The 17317-nt window shown below is 31.9% G+C and overlaps 2 protein-coding genes across 2 annotated transcripts in view; one reads left to right on the top strand and one right to left on the bottom strand.

Annotated features, from left to right (window-relative positions):
• Positions 1-17317, top strand: part of DOCK7 (dedicator of cytokinesis 7) — a 192186-nt gene that overhangs the window by 77746 nt on the left and 97123 nt on the right. The window lies entirely within an intron of this gene.
• Positions 1477-12730, bottom strand: ANGPTL3 (angiopoietin like 3). Its single transcript, XM_090269554.1, has 7 exons — positions 12189-12730; positions 11445-11555; positions 8778-8892; positions 7679-7792; positions 6779-6874; positions 4632-4898; positions 1477-1705 (listed from the first exon to the last, which is right to left on the bottom strand). The coding sequence occupies exons 1-7, from the start codon at positions 12681-12683 to the stop codon at positions 1521-1523; spliced, it is 1383 nt and encodes a 460-aa protein (XP_090125680.1). The 5' UTR covers positions 12684-12730; the 3' UTR covers positions 1477-1520.

Raw genomic sequence — 17317 nt, 5'->3', positions numbered from 1 at the left:
ATATTGTTTGAGAATTATAAAAAATTGAAAAACAAATGGAGGAAGTAATTGGTATATTAAACAATGCATTATTTTGCATTTGAAAGCTTCAGTTTTTTAATTAAAGAAAGCTTCTTTGGTATTCTGACTCTAAAAAGTCAATTTTGACAGTATGGCTGAGGTTCTGAAAACTAAAACATTCTTCCCTATATTTTGTGGCTTTTTTGAAACAAAATATTTATTTAGCATCCACATAGATCATATATTTATATGTCATATATTTTTAATACATGATATACAGTTGTATACACATGATACATACATGATATATACTGGGTTGAATATTTATTGACTAAGGTGAGTCACTGTATAACTTGGGTACTGTATCCTTTAAAAACTGTATTAAATTCAAATTTTTATTTCTCTTTGGTAGTTTCTTTAAAAACTTACTTTAAAATTAATACTGACTAATGATATTGTTGTCAAAAGTTTACATCTAATAATCCTTGAAGGTTTAGACTATGTTATTTAAATTAGACATAACAATCATTACTTCTCTAGGATGTGAATATAAAACTACAAGAATTTAAATTTCTATAATTTAGGGAACTGAGTTTTTATTTAATTTGGAAACATACATACACGTGTCTCGGGCTATTTAAACATTCAATAAATTGAATGAGTTTTAATTCTATTTGAAAATCTACATATAAGTATTAGATCACACCATGTTGGGGGAATAAATTCTTTAAGTTGTCACAAATATATTCATTCTTAATGTATTCTGATGAGATCCCTTAAAATGTTTTGTTTTCACAGTGTTAAGTATTAAAACATATAAAATGTATACATTATAGATAAATTAGAAAATATCTGTTAAGGTACAGTGGTACCTGATATCAAAGTCAATATGACTTAGTAATCATGATTACTGAATTTAAGACAGTGAACATATTTTAATACAGTATTACATCCCACTTCATAAGTAAAGCATATAAAACATTTACTCCAAATTACTTTGTAGCAAAATGAAGCATTAGTTTAAAAATTTATGTAGATTTTCATATGTACTATGAATTGAGTGAAATTTGGTTTGAAATTAATATTACAGCATTTAAGACCTATACAATTGTTATTCTTTTATACTTATTCAAGTTTAGATTTCAGCAAGAAAACTAGTCTTTTTTTAACTGGGGAAGTTGTGAATTTAGTCCACATTCTGACTTTTAAAATAAAAGTCTCTTTGTAAGTTTTTTATTTAAGACAGTTACTTAAAAATTCACCCATTGATTAAAATTTAGACTGTGACATCTAAAACCTATTTTCATATCACAAGATAAGTGAATAAATGATATAAGAATTTGAGAAGGTAAATGGTGTTCTTTTAGGTGATGTGATGATATGTTTAATCTTAAGTTGATCATAGCTTTAAAATAATTTTTCGTAAAGCCTCTATTAAGGATTTAACACCAGATTATTAAACCACAGTAACATGGAAAGATTTTAATATTTAATTTATTGGTTTTTTAATTTGCCTTAGTTCATTCAAAGCTTTCTGAATCTGTTGGATGGATCAACATTTTGGTCGATTTGATAGAGTATAACCTTCCATTTTGAGACTTCCAACATATTCCTCTTCTCCTCTCTGGCTTAGTTTTTGCTCGTAGCTTGTTATATTTACCATTTAGGTTGTTTTCCTCACATACATTGTGCCACCACCAGCCTCCTAAAGAAGATAGATACACAATTTAATGGATACGGAATCACATGTAGTTATTGTTACTATATTTGCTCACAAGTATATCCTCATTTCTTATGAACATGACAGTGTTATATGATATATCTTAATTTTAAATAGTCTTTACAAGTCTCATATACCCAAACAAAAATAAGATATCTGAGCAAAATTAAAGGTAAAATACCTGTTGAATTAGAATCAAGTTTTAACACTTAAGATATTTTTACCTATAGAAAAAAATTATTTGGGATTCAGATATTAAAGAGTTGAAATTGTAGATATTAGCTAATCCTTTGGGAAGATAGTATGAACATAGAAAAACAAAGTATGAGACTTCAGGTCAAAATGGTGGCGTAGGCAGACATGACTCACCTCTTCGCACAACAACATCAAAATTACAGCTAAAATATAGAACAACCATCACTCAGGATCGTCAGAAATTGAGTTGAATGAGTCTGACAACTATGAAATTGAGTTGAATGAAAGTCTGACAACTACAGAATTAAAGAAACCATATCCATCTAGACTGGTAGGAGGGGTGCAGACATGGAATGGGCTGGTCCCTCATCCACGTGTGGTGGATAAAAGTTCAAGAGGGATATCCTGGGAGCAAGGAGTCCCAGCCCCACACCAGGCCCCCCTGCCCAGGGTTCCAGTGCCAAGAAGATAAGTTCCTACAACTTCTGGCTGCAAAAACCAGCAGGGATTGATTTGGTGGAAGAAACTGCTAGAGCCTAAAGCAGTTCCTCTTAAAGAACCCTCACTTGGACTCACCTACTCAGACTCACTCTCTCTGAGCTCCAGCGCCAGGGTAGCAGCTTGAAAGGCACCAGTGGTATATGAGAAGAAACTGAAGTGTCTGGTATCAAGGTGAGCAGAGGCCATTGTCCCTTTCCTAAACCTCCCACCACAGAGCCACAGAGCTGGCAAGCTGGTGCCATATGTGAGACTCTATCAACCTGGCTAACACTGTTTGACCTGCCTTGGAGATCCCCAGAGACTTCCCCCCATCCAGCTAATGGGCCCACCCAAGCTGCTTTTCCATACGAATGGCTGGTCTTGGCTCCTGCTTCACAACTTCCTAAATCCTCTCAAAAAAGCAACAGCTGGCCTCAGTGAGCCCCAGGCCCAGCACTAGCAGCAGCCAGCCTAGGTTCACAGCTTGGCTTGGCCTGGGAATCTCCAAGCCCAGCATAAGTAGCAGCCTTTTTCAGATTGCTCATAGCTCAGGCAGGGTGGCCCTGGGCAAAACACAGGTAGGGGCTGACCTTGGCCTGCACCACCTGGGAAATCCCAGGGCCAGGGTACCCAGTGAACAGCTACAGACCACGTCAGAGTGCCACCACCCTGCCCCTGCACAGCTGATCCTCCACAGAAGGTAGAGGTTGGTGGTCAGTGGTCACAGCCAGTCCTTGCAGCTGACTGACCTGGGTAAATCCCTCCCATTGACCTGCCAACAGCAATGAAGGCTCAACTACAAGAGGAGAGTGTACTCAGCCAACACAAAAGGCACACCTTAAGTATCCAGCTTGGGTAAGAGGAGAGGCTGTGCCACTGGACCCTACAGGACACCCAGGACATTAGGCCGCACTACCAAGAAATGGAGGCAAAGCAACTGTACCTAATACATAGAAACAAACACAGGGAGGCTGCCAAAATGAGGAGATAAAGAAACATGGCCCAAATGAAAGAACAGAACAAGACCCCAGAAAAAGAACTGAACAGAACGGAGATAAACCACTATCAGATGCAGAGTACAAAGCACTAGTTGTAAGGATGCTCAGGGAGTTTAGTGAAGACCTCATCAGCATAAAAAAGATCCAGTCAGAAACAATGGATACACTAATTGAAATAAAGAACAATTTACAGGGAAACGACAGTAGAGTGGATGAAGCTGAGAATCAACTTAATGAGTTGGAATATAATGAAGCAAAAAACAATCACTTAGAACAAGAATAAGGAAGAATCCAGGAAAATGAGGATAGTATAAACAGCCTCTGGGACAACTTCAAGAGGTCCAACATTTGTAGCATAGCGGTTCCAGAAGGAGAAGAGAAAGGGCCAGAAATTGGAAATCTTTTTGAATAAATAATGAAAGAAAAGTTCCATAATTTGGTGAAGGAAATAGATATGCAAGCACAAAGAGTCCCATACAAGATAGATGCAAAGAGGCTCACTCCAAGACACATCATAATTAAAATGCCAATGGTTAAAGATAAAGAGAATCTTAAAAGCAACAAGAGAAAAGCTGTTAGTTACCTGCAGGGCAGTACCCATAAGACTGATTTCCCAAAAGAAACTTTGCAGGCTTAAACGGTTTGGGAAGAAATATTCAGTCACGAAAATCAGAGACCTACAGCCAAGAATACTCTACCCAGCAAAGCTATTGTTTAGAATTGAAGGGCAGATAAAGAGCTCCTCAGACAAGAAAAAACTAAAGATATTCATCACCACCAAACCATTATTGTATGAAATAGTGAAAGAACTTATTTAAGAAAAAGAAGAACATCAAAACTATGAACAACAAAATGGCAAGAAATACAAATCTATCAATTGAATCTAAAAAACAAACTAATGGATATGGAGAGTGTTTTGATGGTTGCCAGGTGGGAGAAGGGTGTTGGGGAATGGGTGAAGAGGTGAGGGGATTTAGAACCACAAATAGGTAGTTACAGAATAGCCATGGGGATGTAAAGTGCAGTATTGGAAATGGAGTAGCCAAAGAACTTATATACATGACCCATGGAAATGAACAGTTGGGGGCAGAGGGATTGCCTGAGGCAGTTGGGGTGGGGGGCTGTGTAGCAGGGGAGCAAAGGGGGAATAATCAAGACAACAGTAATAGCATAATCAATAAAATATAATTAAAAGAAAAGAGAAAAGAAGAAAAATAGTGATATTAAGAAAAGGATACCTGAGTAACTTTCTGTACAGTTGAAATGTCCTTTTGCTTCGTGATCCCAAGTAGAAAACTCCAAATCTTTCTTTACTGGGAGTATGTTGGGGACATTTCCTGTAATCTCAACTAGGTGTAGTTTATAGTTGGTTTCATGATTTCCCAAGTGAAAAGAATATTCAATATAATGCTTGGTGTCTTTCCAGTCTTCTAGCTCAATTCGTAAAATGTAATTAGATTGCTTTACTATGGAGTATATCTTCTCTAGACCCAACCAAAATTCTCCTGAAAAGAAAAATTGTAAAAATCTATGGATGTTAACTGCAGATTAGGTGTTGACTTTTTTTTTTGAGACAGTTTTTTACTAGTGTAAGTAAATGAGTTGTTTTAGTCTTGAATTCTTTTGTTATTTTACACTCTCTGAAAATACTTCTTTTTAAAAGTTTTATTGAAGATAGTTACATGTACAAAAAATGTTAAGGATATTAATGGACTTGCCTAAGTTTGATTATCTTTTCTAAAGTGGATATTACAAAACATATTTCATGGGTTAAACATATTAGCCTATTTTAGGTATTTTTAGGTCTGGTCTTTGGTAAAATATTATCTCACCTCTGGATCCTTATATGTATGGCTTTACCATCAGCTGTTTATTAATACCCATATATGATCAAGAGATTTTTAAGTATTTCCAGAGACCTGGATAATAACAGTCATTTTCTTCAAATATAGTCTTGGCCTTTGATATTTGCTTGATATATATATTTATTTGTGAAAAAAAGGAAATAAGTTTTTAAAAAAACATTTAAAATTCAAAAAGTGTAATTTTTAATAACTTCTCTATAATTAAGTTATTTTTATTTGGAATTGAAAACAGCAGAAATACAAATAGACTTTTTTAACTTATCACAATCCTTTTTATCAAAATATTTATGTAAAAAAGTAAAGAGAACCTCATCTTAAGGATGGCAAGTACAAATGGCTTTTTTTTTTTTTTAATCTCTAATACGATTTAATGGGAAGGCTGACAAAAACAGACAAAACTCTAAGATTATTGTCAACATTGTTCATTCAGTTTTGCCTATGAACTAGAAACCAGGAAGCGAGGAAAAGCTCGCTTTTTCAACACCAAGCATATATATAATTACCACCACCAAGGGTGTAGAATTGCATACTTGGGAAAAAGAAATTTGGTACCAAAGCTGATTTCCTGTGTGCTTTCAATAGGTTAGTATAAGGAAACCTAAATTTAAAAGATACGAAAGCCACTTGTTGGGCACTTATTTATACACAGCTTTTTGAATGCATTATAAATGGCTTACCTGCTTACAGAAATAAATGAGTACTTTGAATTTAACTGTCAGCCTTTTATGTTGGGGTTCATTTACTCTTAGAAGATTTGGAGCTACAAAACATATTACTGGATTTACCTTTTAGTTAGGAATTTAACTGGTAGTTTGAATACAAACATTTTTTAATGCTCCAATAGTATATATTGGGTGTTTAAACATTTGATAAAATAATGAATATTTTCCACTTTATACATGTGTACTTGTACATTATCCATGGCTTATATAATGTGTTATTTGGATTTTAAACCTCTGGTATTTATTTTTATTTTGCTCATTTTATTTTTATCTTATTTATTTTCTGATTAAAATATAATTTGCATCGAGTTAACTAATTTATTTTAAACCACACATTTTATAGTATACATTTATAATATTTAATAATTGAAATATAAACATTTTATACAATACATCTCACAGCTTCATCTCTCCCAACCTTTAAATAATTAATATCTAAAATGTTAATAAGAAAGAATGATAATGATAAAGATGCTTTTCTTTGTTGCCCATTCATAGCACTTACCTTGTATCAAAGTACATAGCACTTAATCAAAATTGTGTTTAATAATGATAATTAGAAGTCATTGAATTTAATTGTGATAAGTATACTTAAAAACAGATGTGGTTGTGAATAATAAAATTCAAATAAAGACATAATAAGTGTAATTACAAACAAATGTGTAACTGTTAATAAGTCTTATGAAGGCTGGGACTGTTCCTCACTCATTGTTGCATTCCTAATGCCTAGTCCATGATAAGTCTTCAATAAATATTTAAACAAGTAAATGAATGAGTGGATGGATGAAGTCACCTTACCATCAAGCCTCCCAAAACCATATCTGTAGTTTTCCCAAGTTTCATTGAAGTTTTGTGATCCATCTGTTCGATGTTGAATTAATGTCCATGATTTACCTGAATACAGTGAACAAAAATATGCAGTTTTAGTAGTCTCATGCTGACATATAATAAAATGCTCCTATTTCGTTTGGTTTTAATTGGTGGCTATATAGTTATTAATGCTGTTATGATAATTTTATTATTTATTAAGAAGTTAAGTAAAGGCAATTAATGAGTTTGTCTTAAACTTACTAACAATAGTCATTTCAGATTATTTTATGGAAAAAGATGGAGAATGTTGAGTACATGAATGAGTAAATATATAAAGGCAAATATAGATATTAGATCTATATAACTACTACTCATGTTAATATTTCATTTTATATATAGTATTCCCTCACTTATCATGGGTATTACATCTAGACCTCCCCCCCCACCATAGTGAAAATCCACGAAGTAGGAACCTTACATTTATTTTAGTATTTATATATATTTTAAGGCTTTATAAACCCTTCCCACACACTTATAAACCGTTCCCTGTCCCTTATTAACTGTTCCCAGTCCCGTATTAACCTTTCCCACACTTTTATAAACACTATTTATGTTGTTAAATATATTCTACACTCTTAAACCTACATAACTTTAACAACATACGTATACAGTACCACAACATCCCGCGATATAGTGAAAAATCTGCTATAAATAATTAAGTATAATATTTTTAAAAATCCCGCAATACAGTGAGGCTACAATAAGTGAACCACGATATAGAGAGGGACTACTGTATATTCAGAATAAAGATAACAGGATTGGTCTTACTAATAGGTAGTGAGTAACCTGAACTAAGTACTGTCAGTTTTCTTTGTAGGCTAGTTTTACCTGATTTAACATCACAGTAGACATTAAATACTTGAGAGTTGCTGGGTCTAATGGAATAGATGCCACTTGTATGTTCAGCTTTGTTATAAATGGCGGTACAATCAGCAGGCATGTCTAGAATCAATAAAATGTTATTACATAAAATATAGTAATAAGAATGATATCTATAGAGCCTGAGATTTTACTTGACATTTTATGGAATTATAATGACTGTAGCCTTGAGCCTTTTTTAGTAATAGATTACTAAAATTCATGCATCAACAAAAAAGTACTTTATGCTAACACATTTTTATTAGATGGCATGTTATGCAAAGAATACCAAAATAGTTATTACAAAACCTATTTTACAAAATGAATGTTGTAGACATTTTGTTTGCTAGATGTAGGAAGAATATAAATAAAATACTACATATGAAACTAATATTTGGCTCATAGAAGGTATCACAGATGTATGTAGAAGAGTGCACATACATGGAAGAAACTAATAGAGACATTTTTTCTGTATGAATTACATAAAACGTAAATGTGTTTTTTAAGTATATCCTTTTGTTGAAGTTTGGTTGGGATTGGAGACTTTGTTCTTCCATCTTTTTGTTTTTCTTAAGAGAATTTTCAAGCAATGGAAAGTAGAAATAATGAAGAGAACACCATAATCTTTCCATTCATATTCAATAGTTAACATTTTGCCATACTTGCTTTATAAACATATATATCCACAAGTACATATTTTGCTGTGCTATTTGAAAGTAATTTATAAACATGACCATTAACCCCTTAGACATTTTAGCATGCATCTCTTAAACATATTATTCTCTTACACAATGCCAGTATTACAGCTAAGAAAATTAATAATAATTCCATACTATCTAATATCAAATCTATATCCATATATCCATGATTATCTTAAGAATGTGTTTTATAGACTTAACCCCCCCTACCCCCAGGATCCAATTTAGGTTGACATTGTATTAGGTAGCTTTGTCTCTTAACTCTCTTTTAGTCTAGAACAGGCCCTGAAAATAGGGATTTTTTGATGGGAATGTTAAAGACAGAAGAAAAATTTGATAATAGCTTCAAGAAGGAAACCAAATTATCTTACCATCATGTTCTACATTTTTTGTTTCATTTAAGTGAAGAGAGGGAGTAGTTCTGGGTGCTCTTGGTTTTGAAGAAAGAGAATTTTCTGTGGATTCTTGAATACCACTTCTTCTTAACTGATAAAAGAATATAAGTCTACTTTAAAATGGTACTGAATATACAATTAGGGGAATCTGAGTGAGGATGTTGAAAGTAAAACTTGCATGCATCTTTTAGTTCATAATGTGTTTTGCTTTTGATTTTTACAAGGGGCAAACAATGCTATATAGATTGTACAGATAATCTGTTCTCAGAATATTTAATTAGGACCATTATTTAATGAGTTAATACATAGAGAAAAAATGAGGCAAAGAAACAAATTGATTTAAAAACATCAAGACCAAAGGCAGAGAATTTGTGTAAATATTTAATATGTTCTATTTATTTATATGAATAGAATATATACTGTATTCAGTAGCAAGACAGATTTTAAATTTAATAATTCTCAGTTGTAGGTCTTATTGTTTCTCAGACCTGCCATAAAGACATAGCACATAATTTCAGTAAGACTGCTGTTCTGATAGTTTTTGACATGTAAACATGTCTGTAAAGGTAAGAAATTGGCAGGTTTATTTACTTTCAATATTTTCAATATTTCATTGTGTGTTTAACAATAAGTTTATTTATATTTAAAGTATGCTAGGTTTTCAATTTACTGGCTGATAGCTTTTCTTATTGATTGAGAAAAGCAGAGTATGTATTTAATAACTTGTGTTATTAGTATTAGTTTTTTATATTAGCATAAATGGCATTTACTAGGACCTAATTCATAAGGATCTGTTGTAAAGTTCACTTACTGGGTAGTAGTCTTTCCTACTAAGTAACTATGTGATCTTAAGGTTAACTTTTAGAATTTTGGCTTCTTCATTTAAACTTGACAAAGTTGGATCAGATGATCTAAGCCAGTGGTTCTCAACCTTCCTAATACCGCGACCCTTTAATATAGTTTCTCCTGTTATGGTGACCCCCAGCCATAACTAAAGCATAGTGATTAATCACAAAAACAATATGTAATTATGTATGTGTTTTCCGTTCGTCTTAGGCGACCCCTGTGAAAGGGTTGTTCGACCCCCAAAGGGGTCGTGACCCACAGGTTGAGAACACTGACTAAGCTAAGGCTTTTACCAACTCAGAAATTCATTGTTTGGATTCTTCATACATTTTATTATTAGATGTATCATTTTATAGTAATGACACTATACATTTGTGAGCAAGATTATTTAATTATATAGGAAATAGAATTTAGGAAAATAACATACAGTAAGAATGAAATTATGGAAATCAAACTACTTGGCAAGAAGTTTTGGACAACTAGCAAAAGTAACCTGCTTAATTATGATTCATAAATTAGCAAAAATAACCTAGTAAAATTATGAGTCACAAAATTACGGAAACATATAACAATATGTTTGTTTACTGGGTATTGATAATACTATCTGTTTTATAATTCTTGGCAACTATTTTTTTATCAGCTTCTCCAAGTCTGTTATTTTTGAAACCCTCTTGAATGACTGTTTAATAGTATTATTAACTAGTATTTGAACTGTGGTATCATATATTGGAATGAATAGATTCTGATAGCTTTACCTAGCTCATTGTTTACATTCTAGATTAATTTTATTGTCGGGAATTAAATTTAATTATCAGGCACACAGTTTTTAACAATAAGAATAAAAATAGTAGCAAGTTTTTATAGACTTTTTGTACTGAATATGACATTGCCTTTATTAATTCAACATGTATTTACTAAGTGTCTACTAAGTGTCAGACGGTGTGCTATATTCTGGGGCAATGGTATTTTTAAAAATGGAAGAAAATCCCTGTACTCATGGAGCTTACATACTAGTGCAGGGACAGACAAGATAAATAACTAAAATATATATTATGTTAAATAGAGGTAAAGTGCTAAGGGAAAAAAGAGAGTAATGTAGGAGGGTAGCAGGTTTCAAGAAGGAGAAGGGGATTCTAATTATTAAGTGACTTCCAAAGACTTCATTGAGAATTCTATATTTGAGAAAGACCTAAAGGAAATGAGAGTGGGCCTTGCAGAACCAGGGAGAAGAGCATTCCAGATAGGGAACAGCAAGGCAAAGGCCCTGAGATGGCAGTGTGCTTGATGTTTTTCAGTAACAGTGAAGAGACTTGTATGACTAGAGTAGAAGAGATGAAGTCAGTGCGATAATCAAGGGTCATCCAGGGTCTCACAGGCTAGTATGAGTGAGATGGGAAGCCATTGTACAGTTTTGAACAAAGAGAGACGTGGTATAATTTAAATTGTAACAATCACTTTGGCTACTATATTGGCGATATACATTACATGAATTAATTCTTTTTTTCTCACAACAGTCCTATAAGATAGTTTCTTCTTATTATCTTCATAGAGTAAGTGAGGAAAGTGAGAGACAGAGTGCTTAAGTAATTTATTCAAGGCCATACAAAAGTTTTAGAGTCAAAATTCAAACCCAGTAAGTTTATTAGCTTCAGGGTCTGCAAGCAAAGCATTTATGCTGATGTGATCCTTTTACTCGCTATTCAGCTATAATTACTTAAAATAATTTTAGGGTTCAGTGTTTTTAAAAACCTAAGTTTTATGTCAAAGGTTGGATATACCATTAAAATATTGACTTACCTGATTTTCTAATTCTTTTATTTGACTATGCTGTTGGTTTAGTTGTCTATATTGTTCTTCCACGGTCTGGAGAAGGTCTTTGATGCTGTTATCTTGCTGTTCTACAAAAGTCTGGATGTAGGTTGTAGTTTGGTTAGGAGTTTCTGCTTTCATTTTTCTTAAATTAGACTTTTTTATTTTCTATAGCATTATCACAATCTAATTTTTTAAAGTTAATAGATTAGAAAACTTAATATTGGGAATTTTTCTCTTGTATCCTTCTTTCAAATAGTACATATCTTTGTTTTTATGTTTTATTTAAAGTATACTATCTATATAATTGGTTTTCTGAACTTTCAACTACTTCAATTAAATGGGGAAAAAAACCCAATATTTTAATAGAAATAAGTCTTTACCATTCACTATATTACTTTTATTTATTTTAAACATGGAAGAATAGTTTCAAGTTATAGTCCTTTAACATTTTATTTGCCTCCAATAATTTACAATACTGTGTTCTATATTTTATTATTTACTGAGTTATACTTTTCATCTGAAATGTAAAGTTTAGTTGTTTTCATATATAATGTTAGGGGAACAAAAACTAACTTAAAATTATAACGGAAAGTTTTATTTCCTGGAGGCTTTCTTAAATAAAATACAGTATTTCAACTGTGCAACAAAGTAAAGTACCATGTCTTAAAATATTTTTTAAAAAGATCCACATTGAAACATAATCATGAACACTTTTTGGTTTCTACTTACTTTAAGTGAAGTTACTTCTGGGTGTTCCCGAATTTCAGGTTGATTTTTAATTAAATTGGTTAATTGCTCCTCCAAATACCTCACTTTTTGTTGAAGTAGAATTTTTTCTTCTAGGATGTTTTCAAGTTTTGAATTGAGTTCAAGTGACATATTCTTCACTTCTTCATTTTTGACTTGCAGTTTGGATGTAGTTTTTCTAAGTTTCTTTTCTTCTTCTTTGATTTCATTAGTTTGCAGTGATAGATCATAAAAAGACTGATCAAATATGTTGAGTTTTTGAAATATGTCATTAATTTGGCCCTTAGTCTTATGGACAAAGTCTTTAAGACCATGTCCCAACTGAAGAAGGCCATTGGCTAAAATTTTTACATCATCCAACATAGCAAATCTAGATTTTGGCTGTGGAGATAAAGAATCAAATGGTGAATGGTCTTGGTCAATTCTGGAAGAAATAACTAGAGGAACAATAATAAGAAAGAGCTTAATCGTGTACATTTTTAATCTTAATTTAATTATAAGGAATTTTGGATTAGTTTTCTCCTATAAGCAGACCTAGATTTCTAAACTCTATATATACTACAATTTGCCACATAAACGGGGAGGGTTGGCAGGTGAATATAGTTAATCATTAAGTTGGGTAAACTTGTACGAATGTAACCTTCCTCATTGAGTTAGATCGATGCTAAGTGAAATCAAAGAAATGAGCAATTAACTTAATAGGTAATTCTAAATTGTTACTGTATTTAATTTCACTATACTATAAGTCACATTTTCAGTGAAATCAACCTGTTTTTAAAAGCTCATTTTATTTAGTCATGATTTTTAGAGATTTAAAAGTAAACACCAAACTCTTTTGACTGGTAATTCATCATTAAAGTTGAGAAAAATTGATGAATTTCCTGACTTGTATTTTAGTTTTTAAGGAAATAATGATCTGTTCCCTAAATAAATGCCTTCTCTGTGAAGCCTTCCTCCACTTTTTTAGTTGATATTTATGCTTCTCAATGCTGTACTCCCATGGCACTTTATATAAGCTAACATACTATTATATATTCCTTATTATTTGTCACTATAATTATTTGTTAGTGTATATTTTTGCTTCAAGTGATTTGTCTTAACCATATTTGTATATAACCACAAAATTCCATACATTAAATGGCATTTCACCCCTTTTCTCCATTATATTTTATGTCTCTATGTTCTGGCTTCTTTTCTATGTACCCACTGACAGACTGTGGTCTTCTAAGGTCAAACCTGAATTAAGTACTTCCAGTGTGAGAAACGATTTACCCATTATAAAGGTTTCTGAAGTTTGTGAACATGGTAACAATTTTGATAATATAAATTTAACAAAATCAAAATAATAGTATGTTTAAAAATTAATGTTCTTGCTTTGAGTAGGATAGACATTTTAACAATATTAAGTATCAATTAATGAATATAAACTATCTTTCCATTTATATGTATTTTCAATTTCTTTCACTAATGTCTTACAGGTTTCAGTGTACACATCTTTCACCTCTGGTTATATAATGTTATTTGTCAGTTATACCTCTATTTTAAAAAAGGCCGATGTACAAAATATAATGAAAACAATGAAGTGCTAGAAAGATTTTAAAAAATTAATGTTCTACTGTGCATCTTTTAACTTAGTGTTAAAAGGAAGAATACTTAATACTTTGGTTGAATTATAAGCCATTATCCTTCTTGAGTGTCCATATTAAGAACTTTTTGAGAAAAATAATAAATCCTTTAAAAATTCCTTATTTTCACAAATTAATATAGTAAAATTGTTAAAAGAGTATGGATTCTGGAATCAGACTGTGGTCTGGGTCCAAAAGCCAGCTCTTGCTGTTCGGCCTTGGACAAGTTTACTTAACATGCCCTCAGTCTCCTCAGTTGATAGGTTGGGGTAGTCACATATAGTACATACTTTATAGGGTTATGAGAACAAAAGAAGTGTATGTGTAAACCACTTTTTACAGTGTCTGGCAAATGGGAAGTACTCAAAATGTTAATCATTATATGACATGAAATGATTCTTAACCTGTGTATGTCTGCAAAATCAGCCATACCTAAAATAAATTTTACATGAAGTTAATAGCTTTTTTCTTTTTTTTGCAAAGGGAAAAGCTTTGATACAATGAACTTAAGTTAAAATTGTAAATTGTTCACTTACAAAATGAACCATTTCTAAATACCTACTCTTAGAAATGCTTTTTCCAGGTATAAAATAGAGACCTTTTATTTTGTTGAATTAGAATTAGGGGCTTTGGATTTATAATATTTACAGTAGAGGTATTTCGTACTGTGGTAGAGTATGATTATGGCAAGAGACTGGCTGAATTGGAATGCACTGCTCTTCTTCAGCTGTGTGATTCTTGATTTAAGTACTCAGCTTTTCTGTATCTTTTTTTTTTGTCTGTCAGGTGAAGTAAATACCTACTTTATTGGGTTGTATAAAGATTAAAAATTAATACTCTTAAAGCACTTAGAACACTACCCGGTATTTAGTAAACATTCCAGAGGATTATATATTAGCCTTTTTTTTTGCTAATTAGAAACAATTCATTTATGTACATACTGTAATATTTTATTGGTGAATATTATCTAATCTCAAGATGACATAAGTTGGGAAAGTTTGCTAAAACATAGATTTTCTGAGTTTTGTTTTCTTGGACCTTAGTGTAGTACAAGAAATTATGCCTTTTGTTTAGTCTGTGTATATTTTTTCTAAGTGTCCAATACAGAACCATGTAAATATTTCTGTTAAGAGAAATGAAGAATGAAAGTAAATAAAAATATACAAATATTCCCATTAATCAAAAAAAATTTTTTTCCTTATACTATGTTTGCATTTTGCCCTTAACCAGCGATGCATGTTATGGAATTATAAATGCATATGTTGAGCTTGCAAAGAAATTTGCATTTTCTCCCTCTTTTAAAGGAAGAAGTTAGTGTTCTATCATCATTGCTCATGAAGGACATATTTCGAAACTTCTCCTAACTAAACTGTCTACTTTTCTGGCTTCAAACTATTGACCCTGACGTTTTATCCACTTCCTTGTTGATAAGCCAAATTCTCGTGTCTATTGTACTATAAGCTATTTATTGGCAAGATCTATATCTGTTTTTAATTTATATCTTTTACAGCACTTTAGTACAATGCCTTACTTGGAGAAATGATAAGTATTTGTTGAACTAATAAGAGAATGATAAACTCATAACATGGGAGTTTTCCAAGCATATATTTTACATATGGTAGATATTTACCCCTTTTTGATGTAGGAGATTCTTTTTAGAGAAAGAAATTTGAAAAGTAGCTCCTTCCATTGCGTGCAAGTAATTGGACATTAATACCAAAGAGAGGTTGTATGAAGGAATTTTCTTCCATTTGGGTTATTGTACTAGAATATTAACATTTTTTGCACAATTTATACAATTGCTCACTTGTAACACTACCAGATAGATTGGAGACAAGGTCACATATTCTTGGTTTACAGTATATTTTCTCTGGGTAGAAATATTTGAATAATTTTTAATAATAGTCTGACATGTTATTGAATATAATTAAATAATTTGCCTAATTACAAGTCATGGAAGAGTGTCAACATGGGAAATGTGATGAAAGTAGTAATTTTATAAATGGTTTTATATTTACCTATCAGTGCTTCCTGTCCGAGTACACATTATTAAAAGCAGAATCTAATCTTTGTTTGAACTTGTACCTATTTAAATAGAGCCCTGATCAAATATAACCAGTAATGTTATAAAATTTAAAATTTTATATGCCAAAGAAAGTAAGAAATTAAGCAAAATTAGACTCTTAATCTAAGGACTTCTAATTTCTAAGAACTAATATACAAAATTTTTAGCAACATAGAAATTTAGGACATTCAGAAGCCTTGTTTGAATTCCAAGCAAAGCAAAGTCCTGTTTCCTCCCACAAGTTGTGCAATCTTTGGAGGTAAAACTTCCAAATCAAACACAAGGCACTTTGGGTCTTTGAATATAGTATCCTTTTAATTTTCCCCTTTTTACCTGTGACCATTTGTTTTTAAATTAATATATTTGATAGAAAGATTCTGAAAGTAACTGAGAAAAACACATTTATAAAAAAAAAGTTTATGTATTAACTAAAGAATAATGCCAGAATAATTCATTAGCTACTGTTTTCTATCTTTGTTCAGAACAGCATTGTCCAGTGGAAATATAGTGAGTCATATATGTAAAAAAACTAAAAAGCAACAAGTGAAATTAATTTTAATAGTATACTTTGTTTAATCCAGGATATCAATTATTTCAACATGTGATCAGTATAAAAATACTAATCAGGCATTTTATATTCTTTTTTTTAATAAGTATGTCTTTCCTATACAAAAGAAAAAAAAATTTTTTCTAAAGGTTTGGGAACAATATATATTTGTTTGGCCCAAGAGAGGAGGGGGAGCTAGAATGTATTTATGTCACTTTAAAAAAAAAATTTATTTACTTGTTTGTTTATTTGTTTATTTTTAGAGAGAGGGAAAAGGAGAAAGAGAGGGAGACTAACATCACTGTGTGGTTGCCTCTCATGCACCCCCAACTGGGGACCTGATGTGCAACCTAGTCATGTGCCCTGACTGGGAATCGAACCAGCGACACTTGGTTCGCAGGCTGATGCTCAAGCCATTGAGCCACAGCAGCCAGGGCTTTCCTATACAAAATTTTTTGATGACTTCAGTGGTTAATTGGTCATAGTCATCTTTGATCTTTAGTTCTTTTATTAGGAAGCTGACCAGTCATAACCTTTCCATATTTGTCTTTTGTACTTTTGACTATTTGAAATACAAATGATTCCTCTCCATTTTCTTTAGTGGTTTTCAGATTGTATGTTTGTCATATACCCCCATCCTCCTACCAAGGAAACTACTTTATTGCTTTTTCTAATTATAAAGATCATATAGTCTCACTGTAAAAAAATTCAGATGATTATAAAAAAGAAACTAGAGCCATCACTTTTAACCACTATAAATATTTCAGAAATAATTATTTTACTAATTTCTTCCCCACCCACTCCAAATTTTTTAAAGTAGGGTAATGCCACTATATATCCTGCTCTGGAACCTTTTTTTTTAAATCCAACATGC

The sequence above is a fragment of the Furipterus horrens genome, unplaced genomic scaffold, assembly GCF_987537825.1.
Source record: "Furipterus horrens unplaced genomic scaffold, mFurHor1.1.pri manual_scaffold_3, whole genome shotgun sequence".
NCBI lineage: Eukaryota > Metazoa > Chordata > Mammalia > Chiroptera > Furipteridae > Furipterus > Furipterus horrens.
The sequence above is the reverse complement of the archived record's forward strand: the minus strand, read 5'-3'. Positions and strand labels throughout refer to the sequence as shown.